The sequence below is a fragment of the Megascapheus bottae genome, chromosome 7, assembly GCF_031878675.1.
Source record: "Megascapheus bottae isolate mThoBot1 chromosome 7, mThoBot2.hap1, whole genome shotgun sequence".
Lineage (NCBI taxonomy): Eukaryota > Metazoa > Chordata > Mammalia > Rodentia > Geomyidae > Megascapheus > Megascapheus bottae.
In genome coordinates this window covers 10,896,845-10,910,942 of record NC_143515.1, presented here as the reverse complement: position 1 = coordinate 10,910,942, position 14,098 = coordinate 10,896,845, and the positions used below count along the sequence as shown (strand labels likewise).

Sequence of the window (14,098 nt, the reverse complement as noted above, 5' to 3'; positions counted from 1 at the left end):
CAATGAAAACAAAACAAACCTTTTTGTTGTTGTTTCTCATTTATTGATTTTGATATTTTTTTTAACCTAAGCCTCTCAAGTTCTTTTAAGGGAAGTAGCTTAGTAAGATATGAAAGAAAAAAAAACCTGGCTTGCTGTTTCTGTTCTCCTATGAGTCAATAGTTGTAACTTTTAGAGGATTTTTTTGACAGTCCTGGGCTTGAGCTCAGGACCTGAGCACTGTCCTTGGACTTTCTTAAGGCTAGAGCTCTACCACTTGAGCCTCAGCACCACTTTCAGATTTTTTCTATGTATGTGGTACCAAAGAATTGAACCCCGGGTCTTTGTGCATGGTAGGCAAGCACTCTACCACTAGGCCAAACTTTTCCTGGCCCAATAGTTGTAACTTTTATAATTGTGTCAAGAATCCACTGTTTACCAGATGTCAGTTGAAGAGAATGTTTAGCTGAAGCATGTTGGCTTGCTTTTGATGACTGTTAATGATGCTGATAGTTGAAAACTCTTAAGTTTCTTATTACAGCTATTGACTGGGAATATCTTTTCAGGTAAAATGTTTCAAGCACCAGATCTCACTCTGATTGTAGAATTCATATTTATGTTCTATAAGGAGAAACCCATTGATTGGCTATTGGACCATATTCTCTGGGTGAAAGTCTGCAACCCTGAAAAAGATGCAGTAAGTGAATTTTTCCTGAAGGTGGAGGGAGCTGCTTTCCTATGTTTAACTCTAAGAGATGACTTTTAGGGAGACAGCTTTTCTTATAATCCTTTGTATTCTTTCCGTAGCTGGGCATAGAAAGATTTTTAAATAGTAGAAAATCCCTTAAATGGCAATAACTTTTCTCTAAATGGTTGGTAAATGCTGGTAGTGTCTTCAGGCTCTTTTTTTTATTCTGTTAACTATTAGCTATTGATATTGATCAGATCTGGGGTGTTTGTTTTCTTCTAGTCTCTGAAATCTTTCTGCACATATTCAAGGAACAATATCAGGCCCTAACATAGCTGAGATATTTTATGTCAAAATAATGACAAGCCAAAGTATTTTACTATATTACTTGCAAGGAACAGAGCAATATACAAACTTAGGGTGAGAGTACCAACAGATATGTGAATGATCATGTTTGTTTTGGTCTTTTAGATAGCATATTCTTTCCAAAGAAATCTTACTGTAAAAAGTAATTAGAATGTTGAGCATGATGGTACCATATCTGTATTTCTAGCACTCAAGAGGCTAAAGCAGTAGAATCACAAGTTTAATGATAGCCTAGGCTGTTTAACATAGCAAGATCCTGTCTCAAAAATTATATTTTGTGTTTAGTTTCAGTTGTACCAGAGCTGGATGAGAGGATGCAGTTTCTTATATAGCAGTTGTAAACAAAAATGTAAATGCAGTCAGGTACTAGTGGCTCGTTCCTATAATCCTAGCTACTCAAAAGGCTGAGATTGAGGATTGTGGTTCAGAACTAGCTTAGGTAGGAAAGTTCATGAGACTTTTACCTCCCATTTACCACCAGAAAACAAGAAGTGGAGCTGTGGCTCAAAGCAGTACAGGCTCTAGTCTTGTGCAGAAAAAACTCAGGGACAGCGCCCAGACCCAAAGTTCAAGCCATGGATTTCTTTTTTTGTGTGTGTGAGTCATGTGGCTTGAACTCTGAGGCACCAGGTCTGTGGGCTAGTGGTAGGCTTTGTGCCTAGCATGCATGGAGCTCTGGGTTCGATTCCTTGGTATCAAATGCACAGAAAAAGCCAGAAGTAGTGCTGTGGTTCAAGTGGTAGAGCTCTAGCCTTGATAAAGCTCAAGGACAGTGCCCAGGCCCTGAGTTCAAGCCCCGGACTGGCAAAAAAAAAATCATGATGTGGGATTATGACTTAAATTGTGTTTTCTTTGTTTCTTCTAAAAGATTTTCTTATTTTTCCAGATAAGATTTCAGCTAATTATGTAATAATGATGACCTTTTTTATGTCTAGAAACATTGTGATAGACAGAAAGCAAATCTTCGAATTCGATTCAGACCTTCCCTTTTTCAACATGTTGGTCTGCATTCATCACTGTCGGGGAAAATTCAGAAACTCACGGTTGGTTTTGTTTTTTTTTAATGGATGTGCAGTTTATTATTTAGTGTATAATTGTTACTTTTCTTCTTAAGTGTAAAGAAACCATATGCTGTTTAGTGCAAATATATTCTTTCCCCTAGGATAAAGATTACATGAAACCATTACTTCTTAAAATCCATGTAAACCCACCTGCAGAGGTGTCCACTTCCTTGAAAGTTTACCAGGGACACACACTGGAGAAAACTTACATGGGAGAGGACTTCTTCTGGGCCATCACCCCAACTGCCGGAGACTACATCTTGTTTAAATTTGATAAGCCAGTCAATGTAGAAAGGTTGGTGATTATGGAAGTATCTTTGGTCTTGGATTTCAGACTTAGATTTTACAACCATACTTATAATGTGACTTGTGATAGGATTTTTTGTGTATAACAGATCTGGAGAGATAATGGTTCTCAAAATGTTTGGTTATATTAAAGCCATGTTTTCAGATATAATAACAGCATTTAACACATTTAGGAGATTCTCTTGGTATTTCTGGGTCTATAATGTAATTTTTTAGGTTTTGTTTTGTGTTTCTGTGGGGTATATCTTGGGCTTGAACTCAGCCTGGGTGCTGTCCCTGAGGGCTTCAGCTCAAGGATACCACCATACCCCTGGGCCAATCCCCACTTGCCATTTTCTGGAGGTTAACTGGAGATAAGTCTCAGGTCCTTTTGTGCTCAGGTTGGCTTTGAACCTTGATCCTCAGATCTTAGCCTCCTGAGTAGCTAGGATTACAGGCATGTGCCACCAAGACTGGCTTTTTTTTTTTTTTTTTTTGGTATTTTTAAAACACAGTCTCTCAAAATTATGTAATAGTTTTCATGTCTCTGTGTGTGTTAGCTTTATTGTGATTCAATGTCTGACACAAACCACTTAAGGGAGGAAGGATGTATTTTAGCTGGTAGCATCAGTGTGTTGCCACTTGGCCCATTGTGAGGAATAATGTTATGGCACGTGTCAGGAAGCAGAGCGTGGGGAAGGACTGAAACGGTGTCTCCCTGGAGTCCTGTCCCCACGGACTTACTTCCTCTCAATAGGCCACATTTCCCAAAGTTTCTAGAACCTCTCCAAATAACATTAGCAAGGGGCCACGTGTTGAGCACCGAGGCTGGGGAGGAGCATTTCATAGTCAAGCTCTTATCTCAGAAAAATCCTTCCCATGTGATCACAAGGTGACGATCCCCACGCTCTGGTTGAACTACTCTGTACTACGACGGTTTCTGATAAACTGTGATTATTTAATAGCATTTACAAACATTCTGTGTTTTTAACATTAGGGTTCCGTTTGTGAAATTTGGAACTTTTTCCTCCCTGTTTTATGTGGCAATCATAATTCATGAGTCAGCCTTTTTTCCCTTCTGGGTATACAGACCAGAATGCCGGGGCAGATTTAATAGAATGTGGTTCGCCATCCCACAATGTATTTGGAATGCCCATTGGCTTCTGTACGTTCGTGTGATTCCTGCTTTCTTGTTTGCTGAACTTGAATATTAGGACTCTTTTTGATAGATTGCTGTCAGCTAAAAACAGGAAGTTCTGTTTCTTCTCCAGTCTATGTGCCTTTTACTTCTTTCGCTCACTGCAGAGACTAGAACTGTGGTTACGTTCTGTTGAATGAGAGTAGTGAAAGCAGGCGTCCTTTCTTTGTTCTTGGTAGTAGTGGGAAGTGTTAAGCACACACTTAGCTGGATGAATCTGGGTGTTCGTTTTGACGATACTGCTGTTTCAGCTCGGGTCCTGCGCTGTGCTCCTCTTCACCGAATGTTACACTTCCTAGGTGGCACTGAAATGTTCATTGTGAATTATTGCGTGGTGAACATCATTTAATCAGTCTGTCCAATATCTAGCTTATGTTCCTGTGCTCTTTTCTTGGTAATGACTTCTTTTCCTTCATAATTTGATGGAGTTCATGAATTGTTTGTGGTTGTATAAACCAGAATTCCAACTTGAGCATGGCTTTTGTGTATATTTCTCATCAGACATGGTGACTTGAGCCTGTAGTTTCAATCTCTTGGGACAATGAGACAGGAGGACCACTTGAGCCCAGGAATTGAGACCAGACTAGGTAGCCTAGCAAGATTGTGTCTCAAAAACAAAATATAAAAAAGGAAGGTATTTCTCATTTAGAAATGTTGGAAAGAACTTTCGGCATAGTTTAAAAATCAGTTTCTTAGCATAGGTGATTTGTGTCCATGTGTACCTAACTACACCCTGTACTACCATCCGGTATTGTTAAATTGGCCAGATACTTTCCTTTATTTTTATTTTTTTGCCAGTCCAGGGGCTTGAACTCAGGGCTTGGGCACTGTCCTTGAGCTTTAAGGCTAGCGCTCTACCTCTTGAGCCCCACTCTGGCTTTTATCTGTGTATGTGGTACCGAGGAATCAAATCTAAGACTTTGTACATGCTAGGGAAATACTTTACCTCTAGGCCACACTTCCGGCCCCTAGATACTTCTTAATACACAGGGTGCATGTTGTTCTTAGAAATTCCTTGGCACAGTCATGTATGATAAGTGAGACTATCTTTATTGGATAGAAGAAAATAATGATTGAAGGCCAATTAAATTTGATAAAGGTGAAAATCCTAGAAAATAAGGTCTTTCTTACTCTTAATCTAAATTTTTAGCTAGTTAATGTAACTAAAGTTAGATTTATAGTGAGATATACTTTGTCCTATCTGTATGCATAAATGTACTCACTGGTTAGTATTTATTGTCAAAATATAATATTATACTCTGATCCAAAGTGTATTTTAGATTTATGACAACAAGGTTACTCTGCATGTATGTTTTCTTGAATCAGTAAAATCTGTTCCAACTCATTTTGAAATTTTTCTGTCTGTATTTTCAGTTATTTATTCCATAGTGGCAACCAAGAGCATCCAGGAGACATTCTGCTAAACACAACTGTTGATGTTTTGCCTTTACAGGTATGAGTGTTTATTCCTCTGACTTTCCACTGAGGACCAAACCAGAAAGTCTTCATTTGAGCCGAGTTTGTTTATAACATGAGTGAATGGCTCAGGATGGGGGCGACTCAGGCATGGGACAGGAATTTCTTTTGACATGTGGACCACTCAGTATTAATATACCCATTTGCTTCATTCATAGAGCCTTCATTTTGTTTTCTATTGGAAAATACTATGGAAGGTTACACAGTAAATGAATTATAATTTTACCTCAGTGTTTTCCTGCTGTTTGTATTTGGAGTTTCACAAACCATATAGGTATCTTGATGTCTGTTGATGGCTAAACAAAGTTAATATACTAGTCAATAAGGAATATATGGATTCCTTCCCCCCCAAGTTAATACATAGTTCTTTACCTTTATATATTTTAAATAGGAAATAATGTTCTATTAAGTTGATTATGTTCTTTTTCAAACATTAGTATTTTATGTATAGAGCATTTTTACTAGCATACTTTTAGGCTTGAAGACAGGTGTCCTTTCTCTGTTCAGAGATTGTTATTTAATGAAGGCTCTAGACAGATAGGTGACTTAGATTTGGTTTTAATAGAAATAACTAGTTTTAAAATGATAATTTTGTCTTATTTTAGAGTGAAGGTTTGGAAATAAGCAAAGAAACCAAAGAGAAACGATTAGAAGATGGCTACTTCAGAATAGGTAATGTCTAGGAAAATGTACTCTTTTTCTGGACTAGTTTCTAAAGTAATTTTAAATTCTTTACAGATTTAATGAAGTTGCTGGAAGTATTTTAATGAAGGCGGTTATACCATTGTTCTCTCTCATGGACTTAGACATTATGTAAATTTTTGTTGGATATAAGAAGTGAATATTCAATGATGTTCATTGCAGCACTATTTACCATAGCAAAGATCTGGAACCAACCCAGATGTCCCTCAGTTGATGAGTGGATCAACAAGAATACACAATGGAATTCTATGCTGCTGTCAGAAAGAACGACATTGCCCCATTTGTAAGGAAATGGAAAGACTTAGAAAAAAATCATATTAAGTGAAGTAAGCCAGACTCAAGGGAACATAGACTCAATGGTTTCCCTCATTTGTCATAATCAGTAGAAACCTTGGGTTCTTCTAGCAGAGATTCACAATAGAGCAAAACCTTGATACATAAGGCCATACAGTATGACGCTAAATGAAAGGACCTCCAGGATAAGGAAACAGAAGCCATATAATGAGTGATTGTTGTCCTTAATGTACTATGTTACCTCTCATCTCTTTTGCCATCCCTTGGTTATCTCATATTGTTACAGTATTTCACCTTGTTATCTGATATATTTCATATGTGCTTAATTGGTTATTTGAAATTGGATAGGGAAGGGGGGAAATCAAGATAAATGGTGGGAGGGAAATGGGGACCATGTCATGAGAAAGGGTATGAATGTTTGTGAAGTTATGGACCTTTTATCTGGTGATTATAATGTAACCCTTCTATTAATCACAATAAAAATTATTTTAAAAAAAAGTAATGAATATTCTGACCTTCCCTACTCCATAGTTCAATGTGATAGACTTGTGTTTTAGCTTAGCAACAAGATTGAAAATTTTCCAAATAAGTGCCTCCATATATTATTGTCACCTTGAAAATTAGTTTTTGCTGCAAAATTTCTTAATGAATTCTACCTAAAATTGTAAAATAATGCTTCCTTATAGAACTATGGTATCCAGTCATTTTGGTGGCAGTCAAGATCGTAATTATTCATTGTAATACTGAACTTTTTTTTTTTTTGGTCGGTCGTAGGACTTGATCTCTGGGCCTGGGCACTGTCCCTGAGCTCTTCAATTCAAGGCTACCACCTTACCACTGGAGCCACAGCATCACTTGTAGTTTTCTAGTGGTTAATTGGAGATAAGAGTCTCATGGATTCTAGTGCCTGGGCTGGCTTTGAACCATGATCATCAGATCTTAGCCTCCTGAGTAGCTAGGATTATAGGCATGAGCCACCACATCCAGCTGTAATACAGCTCTTATGCATGTCTCATGCTGTTAGGAATTACAGGAAGCATACAAGTTTATAGTCAGGACATCTTCTAAGTCAGAACTATAGGCCCAGTAGAGATTTTTTTTGGACCTCAGTGAAAATGAAAAAGAAATATACATAGTTCAAAATCTATTTTATGGCGACAGTTTCCCCTGTTGTCACATGGAAGTGATTTATGTGTAGGGAAGTCATATGCCAGAAGGTGAGTATCAGTGAGAGAAGTTGAACAGAATTCTACAAATCGCTTCCAGGCCATGAATGTGCTCCATTAGACCACATGCTTGTGGATGGACTTAAGTACTTGGCGGTCTCTAGGCTGTGACAGGACATTTCAAAGGTGGATGAGCATTAATGTGAACATTTGATGACAGGGAAATGTTATCCTAGGGAAAAGGAGTTGCTTTCTTCTCCTAGGGGTAGAGTGCTTGCCTAGCATGCATGAAGCCCTGGGTTCAATTCCTCAGTACCACATAAACAGAAAAGGCTAGAAGTGTCACTGTGGCTCAAGTGGTATTGCTCTATCTAGCCTTGAGCAAAAGTAGTCAAGGACAGTGCCCAGGCCCTGAGTTCAAGCCCCAGGACCAACAAAATAAAATGTACTTTGTGTTAATATATATTGACTTAAATCAATAAAATATGGAGAAATTGCATTTTCTCTAATATCTTCAGTTTTCAACTGAATACAGACTGCCCTTTAAGGAAAGTTTGCCAACCCTTGCCTTAGAGAAATTTTCTTCAGAAGGAAACCATTTTCTTCTCACTTTTCTGAGTGCTTTTTTTTTCTCATTAAAAAAATATATTGAGTTGTTATTGTAGAGGTGATATGCAGAAGGGTTATAGCTACCTAAGTCAGGTAATGAGCACGGTTCTTTGTGAATCATGTCACCCTTTTCCTCACTCCCAGTTTTTCCTTCCTGTCCCTACCCACAAGATTATACTTCATTTTCCATAGTTAGGGAATACCACTGTTGTTATTTGTTCACCCTTTGTTCCACCTTTGTTCCACCTTTTCTGTGCCTCCCTTGCCTTCCCAAAGACAAAAGGAAAAGGAAGAAAAGCAAAACTACAACAAAAATCTCATTTCCTTTTCTTGAAGTTCATTTCATGAAAACATTATTTTATATGATCATATGCATGTAACCACTGAGCCTTTGTGATGTGCTCCCGTGAATCTCCACCTTTGGTCACACAGTGTGAATGTCTAGAGACCTGAATAACTTAACAAATTCCACCTCACCCCAGTTAGCATGGCCATTATTAAGAAAATAACTATAACAGATGCTGGTGAAGATGTCACCAGAAGGGAGTGCTACTACACTGCTGGTGGTTCAGCTACTCTGGAAAGCAGAATGGTGGTTAAAAGACTAAACATAGAGCTCACCTGTAACCCATTTCCAAGATATGGAATAAACCCATTTTTCCCTCAGTGGATGAAGGGATCAAGAAAATGAAGAATTATACAATGGAATTCTGTGCTTCCAACAGAAAGAATTATATTGTACTGTTTTTAAGGAAATAGACTTGGAAAGAAATATAGGTTGCTTGATTTCCCTCATTTAAAAAAAACAAAGAAAAAAAAAAGGAAAAGGGGTATTATTCCTTACATTAAGAAGAGTTAAGTTCAGCAGAAGTTCTTGGTCCCTGTTCCTACAGGGGAGTGTTTTTAGCTTATTGTTTTTCACAGAACTTGATGTGAGAATTGTGTGATGTGCCCTTGAATCTAAGAATTCCTGCTCAAGGTTAACCAAAACATGGAGCTTTGTCACTCCTCCCTTGCCCTCCAAAGCAATCAGATAGAGCCATGTTACAAATCAGACGTTGATATACTACGTGTTAAAAATCTGTAGGTTAAAAGTTGTTTATGCCAGAGAAATTAAAAATTTTTAAATGTACAATGGGTAAACGTATACCTCTGCCTATTTAAGCTGGTTGCTTGAATGTTTTTAGGCATATAGTACATTAAATAGTGCATGTGGAAGTAGTGTATATATACACAGAAAAGTTAAAAGTTGTAAAAGATGAATAAAAGTAGAAAAGGGGGAAATCACTTATTCCCTGTCTAAGATGCCTACTAGACATACTTTGAATTCCTTCATGGCTTTGAGTCAGTGACACTTAATATGTGTTTATGTCACATCTAACAAATAGTAATCTTTGCTTTGAAGGAAAATTTGAAAATGGTGTTGCAGAAGGAATGGTGGACCGAAGATTAAATCCCATTTCAGCCTTTCGACTTTCAGTTATTCACAATTCTGCTGTGTGGGCCATTCTTAATGAGGTAAGAAGAAATGGATGAAACATCTGTTAGGTAGCACGTGCTCATTAGGCTTTAACTTTGCATGTAAGGACTTTATCAAATTAACAGCCTTATCATTATCTTTTGTTTCAGATTCATATAAAAAAAATCACCAATTGAGCTTCTAAGAAACCAACACTCCTCCCCCCCTCGATCCTGTCAGTTAAGATAGTTAAGCATGTACTTAAAAAAAAAAAAAAAAAAAACTTGACTACTACCTCTTGTGAAATCTACTGTAGATAAGACAATTATCATTTCCACTTGGAAAGTAAACCTCCCATGGATAACTGTATTCATTTGAAACTCAGCTGTCCTCCAATTTTAACTTGACACAAACATTTTACAATTATGACAGCCTGTTAATATGACTTGTACTATTTTGGTATTATACTAATACATAAGAGTTGTACATATTGTTACATTCCTTAAATTTGAGAAAAAAACTAATGTTAAATACATTTTATGAAGGGGGCACTTTTGATGTTCATTTATTTTACTATTATAGACCCTCTTTTATAGATTATCAGGGATGATATATATAAATAATATATAAATAGACATGTTATGGAGTTAATTTATTAGAAACACTTAAAAGTACATATTTTTGTGCAGTAAATTTTTGAATCGATACTTTTTTTGAAAACAATATACCTTGCTTTTTTAAGTTCTTTCTATATTTTTCTTTGGAAATGCAAACATTACAGATCAATGCCATTTTTCAACTGCACTGCCATTTAAGATTGATTATAGATGGATTTCTTAACTTGAAGTACTTTTATAATCGCAGTGATTCTGAAAAAAATATTTTCAACAGCATTTATCATTCCTTAAAGCCAAGATTTTAAAGACCAATGTCCTTCTTGAGGGTTATTTTACTGTATCATGTATGCCATGTAACCACATAAAACCAGTGTGATAAATGTCAATGTTCCAGTACAATGCCCTTAACTACACTCATTACATTTCTTTCGGTGTGGCAGATGACAGACTTTTCTTTCCTTTTTAATGTCTTTAGTCTATGAGTCACATACGTTGTTTCCTGTTCACTCTTTTATAGCTTTACTCATTTCTAGTTCTGACATTGTTTTCTAGGCAATGCTACTGTATGAGTCAATAATGGACATAATTTTAAAGAAAAACAAAATTGTAATACTGGGTTTTTGGTGAAAAGTAGTTTTATGCTTTGTCAGGATGATTTATTCTATTGCATTATAAACTTACAAATCCTATATCCAAATGAGTGCTTATAGCTCTTAAACAGTTCCAGAGTTCAAATGAATATTAAAAGAATGTTATCAAATACTACTAGTATCAGCCAAGATACGTCAACAACCAGTAATCTTTACAAAAGTATTTCAAATAATTATAAATTCTCACATTGGTTCTTAGCCAGTGTGCTTTGACAAAAACCCAGTAGGTTGCAGGTGACTTGCCAGTGTGCAGAAGTTGAATACCAGATTTTCTGGCCAGCTCAGGTGACAGTCTAGGGTTGTAGAAAGTTCCAGCTTAGCTAGAGGGGCAGGGGCATCACTGTTTACCTACTATGTAGAACAAAAGCATCAAAGACTATCACTTTCTGTGTGCTGTGAAGACAGGGAAATTCAGGAAGCACGGTCAGAGTTGTGATTCTGCAATTCTTTTCCTTACTGTTATCATCATTTTTACTTTTCTTGATTGAAAAATTAATCATTGTCAATAATTGTATGTCAAATGATTACGACAGGTTTTATATATAGCTAGAATCTTTATTTGGGCCTATTAGGCTTCATTGCCTTTACTTTTTATTTTCTTCTATAATTTCCTTAATCCAGTGTTCACAAGAAAAATTTTTCAAAAAAAGGAATAACCCTTTGTTATAAAGTGTTGGCACTGGGCTGGATTAGTAGATTAGTGCTCAAGCAACTTAGAATGAGAAGGTAAACCATTTGCCATGTATTAGAGTCCCCTTGGTCTATAGGTCTTCAGTAGCCAGCTGCAACTTCAAGAAAGGCAGTGTTCTGAAAATCGAGGTGGAGAAAGGATGTGTTCCCTGCCATTTTTTTTAGGGCTTTGTGAGAAACACAGCCTGTCTAGCTAGCTTTTTCCTGATGCCATTCTTGGCTTCCACACAAGCTCTGCTCATCCCTCTTGTTCCTAGGAATCATTTTAAGCAAATCTTTTCCTTTAGGGTTAGCCTGGCAGGTTCCATTAAGATGTTGGTGGACCAATGGGCTCCCTCTGCCATCCTCTTTATTTTACCTCGCTCCCTTTGCCAGCCGTGCTTGCCACATATGAACACACACATTTAGGTATATAGTCTCATTGAGGATGGTATGTCTTCTCTCTTAACAAACTTAGAGCTCTAGGGAACAACTCTACCACTGTGTCCTCACCACAACAGATAGGATGACGCATGGCTGCTTTCTGCAAGAACTCTTGTCAGGTAGTGCAGGAGCAGTGGTTGGAGAAAGTGAAGAGTGGTGGGGACTGGAACTGAACCATTCTTAGCAAAATAGTGAATAGGGAAAGTGGCAAATGGTAAGATTGATTATACACATCTGGAGTGCATTTCAGATAAATTATGTAAACCCTTGAATAGTGCTGTCTTGTACGGTAGCCACAAGGCACTTGGTAACTTTAAATTATTAAAGTAAAAATTTAATTTTGAAAGTATTCATATATACTTTCAAATATACTTTTAACACTCTATTTTAAAATATGATTCATTTTAAAGTACTCATATACATGTCGTGTTGATATCTCAAGTACTCAGTGACCACATGCTGCTAGTGGGTCAGCACATGGGCACAGACACAGAACATAGCCGTTATTCAAAGAAGTTTATTGGTTAGTACTGTCAGCAATACAAATGTGAACACTTTAGAAGTCAGAAGTAATGGATTCTGATAATGAGGTTAGGGGCAGATGTGCAAAAGATTTGGTGGCTGCACCAGTAAAAGATTGGTGTGACTACTTTAAAAATCATCAGCAAGGCTGGGCGCCAATGGCTCACGCCTATAATTCTACCTAATCAGGAGGCTGAGACCTGAGGATAGCTGTCCAGAGCCAGCCGGAGTAGAAAAGTCCGGGGGACTCTGATCTCTACTTAACCACCAGAAAACCAGAATGGCACTATGTTCAAAGTGGTAGAATGCTACACTTGAAAGAAAAAGGTCAGAGACAGCTCCCAGGCCCCGAGTTCAGGTCCCATGACTACCCCCCCCCAAAAAAAAACCTCAAAAAATTAGCAAAAGTATAAAGGCTTTCCTTTAAAACTTTTATAATAATGAACAAAGTTGTCTCCCAATAATGCTGCCCCTTAAAGAAAGCTTTGGTTATATGGAACACCATACCAGTTTGGTTGTATGTGAGCAACATGTTCAGATTGTTCCAGTTAATAGCAATGTACATTTGTAGTAAGCAGAATTCTAACAGTCCCCCATGTGACACTGTGTCACTTCGGCTGTAAGTGGAACTGTGAATACGATCCATGTTATCTAGCAAAAGGAAGGTTATCTAGGGATGACTAGTTCAATTCACAAGCCCTTTAAAAGCAATTTTCTCAGGCTGGCAGATGTCAAGAGATCAAGCTAGCTTCAAGTGGAAGGGACGCACAGGGAAGGAATACAGGTATTGATGAGCTGCCAGCCATGGAAGTGGGACCTGCAGTCCTGCCAACACAGGAACTGATTTCCACCCACAAGTTTGGAAGAATCTGTCTCTGGATAAGTCTACTTGATCAGCAACACCTGACTACAGCTTTTGGAGACCTCACACCTGTCTGGTTTCTGACTCCACAGAACTGTAAGATAACAAATGGATAGTTTTAAGCTGCTAGAAATATAGTAGTTTTTTATATAGTAGAAAATGAATTTTTTGAAGAGGTGGAACTTGCATCTTCCTATTTGATTCCCCACATTGTCCCTCCTCCCATTTAGTTTCTGAGACAGGATTTGCTCTGTAGCTCAGCCTGGCTGTGAACTCAATCTTCCCACCTTAGCTTCCCAAATGTTGAGAGTATATGTCTAGTTGATGGCGTATTTCTTGCTAAACAGAGTCCTTAGTGGTGTCATGATTTCTTGGTCTCAGCTAGGATGTTCTCCACAAAAGATCTGTCTTCACTGGTAGTAAAAGTTGCAGCACAGAGCTGGGGCCATGGCTTAAATAGTATAGTGCCTAGGAAACTAAAGGCTCTGAGTTCAAACCCCTATGCCAAAAAAAAGAAATAAAGGTCCAACATTTTAGTAGTGTTCTGTAAAAGAACTGCTAGGATTATATTGTGTATCCCTTTTCCTACATGAGGATTTAGTCAGGCTGCTTTGGGCCTATCAGAAGTAAAGAATGATAAACAGTGGTATTTTAAATGAGACATGAAGAGAAGTAACTTCTGCCTTTAGGTAGATTATTTTATTTAGTCCAGATCAGACCCTACTTGTGTCAATCAAATTTTTGTTATTTGAGAATGTTTTCCAAAATACATGTGCCTCTATGCCATGCTAATGAAGTCCAGTTTTCATTTTGGTTTACTCATTAATTTTTGTGCTTATTTTTGCTATGTTGCTAGATAATCAGGGGCTAACCCTATGAAAAATTATATAATCTTACGTTTATGTTATAAAGGATTTTAGATTTCCAGTCCAATCTTTTGTAGAAAAGGACTTTGCCAGCCAATGTAGTAATATTTGTGTAAAACTAAAATTTTGATCTTAAAATATATGCTATGATAACTAGTATGCTTTAGTTCTTTAATGCATGTGAA

At 37.3% G+C, this 14,098-nt stretch overlaps 1 protein-coding gene across 2 annotated transcripts in view; it reads left to right on the top strand.

Annotated features, from left to right (window-relative positions):
• The window catches only part of Mgat4a (alpha-1,3-mannosyl-glycoprotein 4-beta-N-acetylglucosaminyltransferase A), an 86,364-nt gene extending 72,466 nt beyond the window's left edge, over window positions 1–13,898 (top strand). For both annotated transcript variants that reach the window (XM_090336482.1, XM_090336481.1), the window contains exons 9-15: window positions 546–676; window positions 1,969–2,076; window positions 2,196–2,389; window positions 4,952–5,030; window positions 5,659–5,725; window positions 9,230–9,342; window positions 9,454–13,898. In XM_090336482.1, coding sequence (XP_090192608.1) covers window positions 546–676; window positions 1,969–2,076; window positions 2,196–2,389; window positions 4,952–5,030; window positions 5,659–5,725; window positions 9,230–9,342; window positions 9,454–9,480 — 719 coding nt within the window. In that variant the 3' untranslated portion in view covers window positions 9,481–13,898. The remainder of the gene's footprint in view (window positions 1–545; window positions 677–1,968; window positions 2,077–2,195; window positions 2,390–4,951; window positions 5,031–5,658; window positions 5,726–9,229; window positions 9,343–9,453) is intronic.
• The last annotated feature ends 200 nt before the right edge of the window (window positions 13,899–14,098 follow it).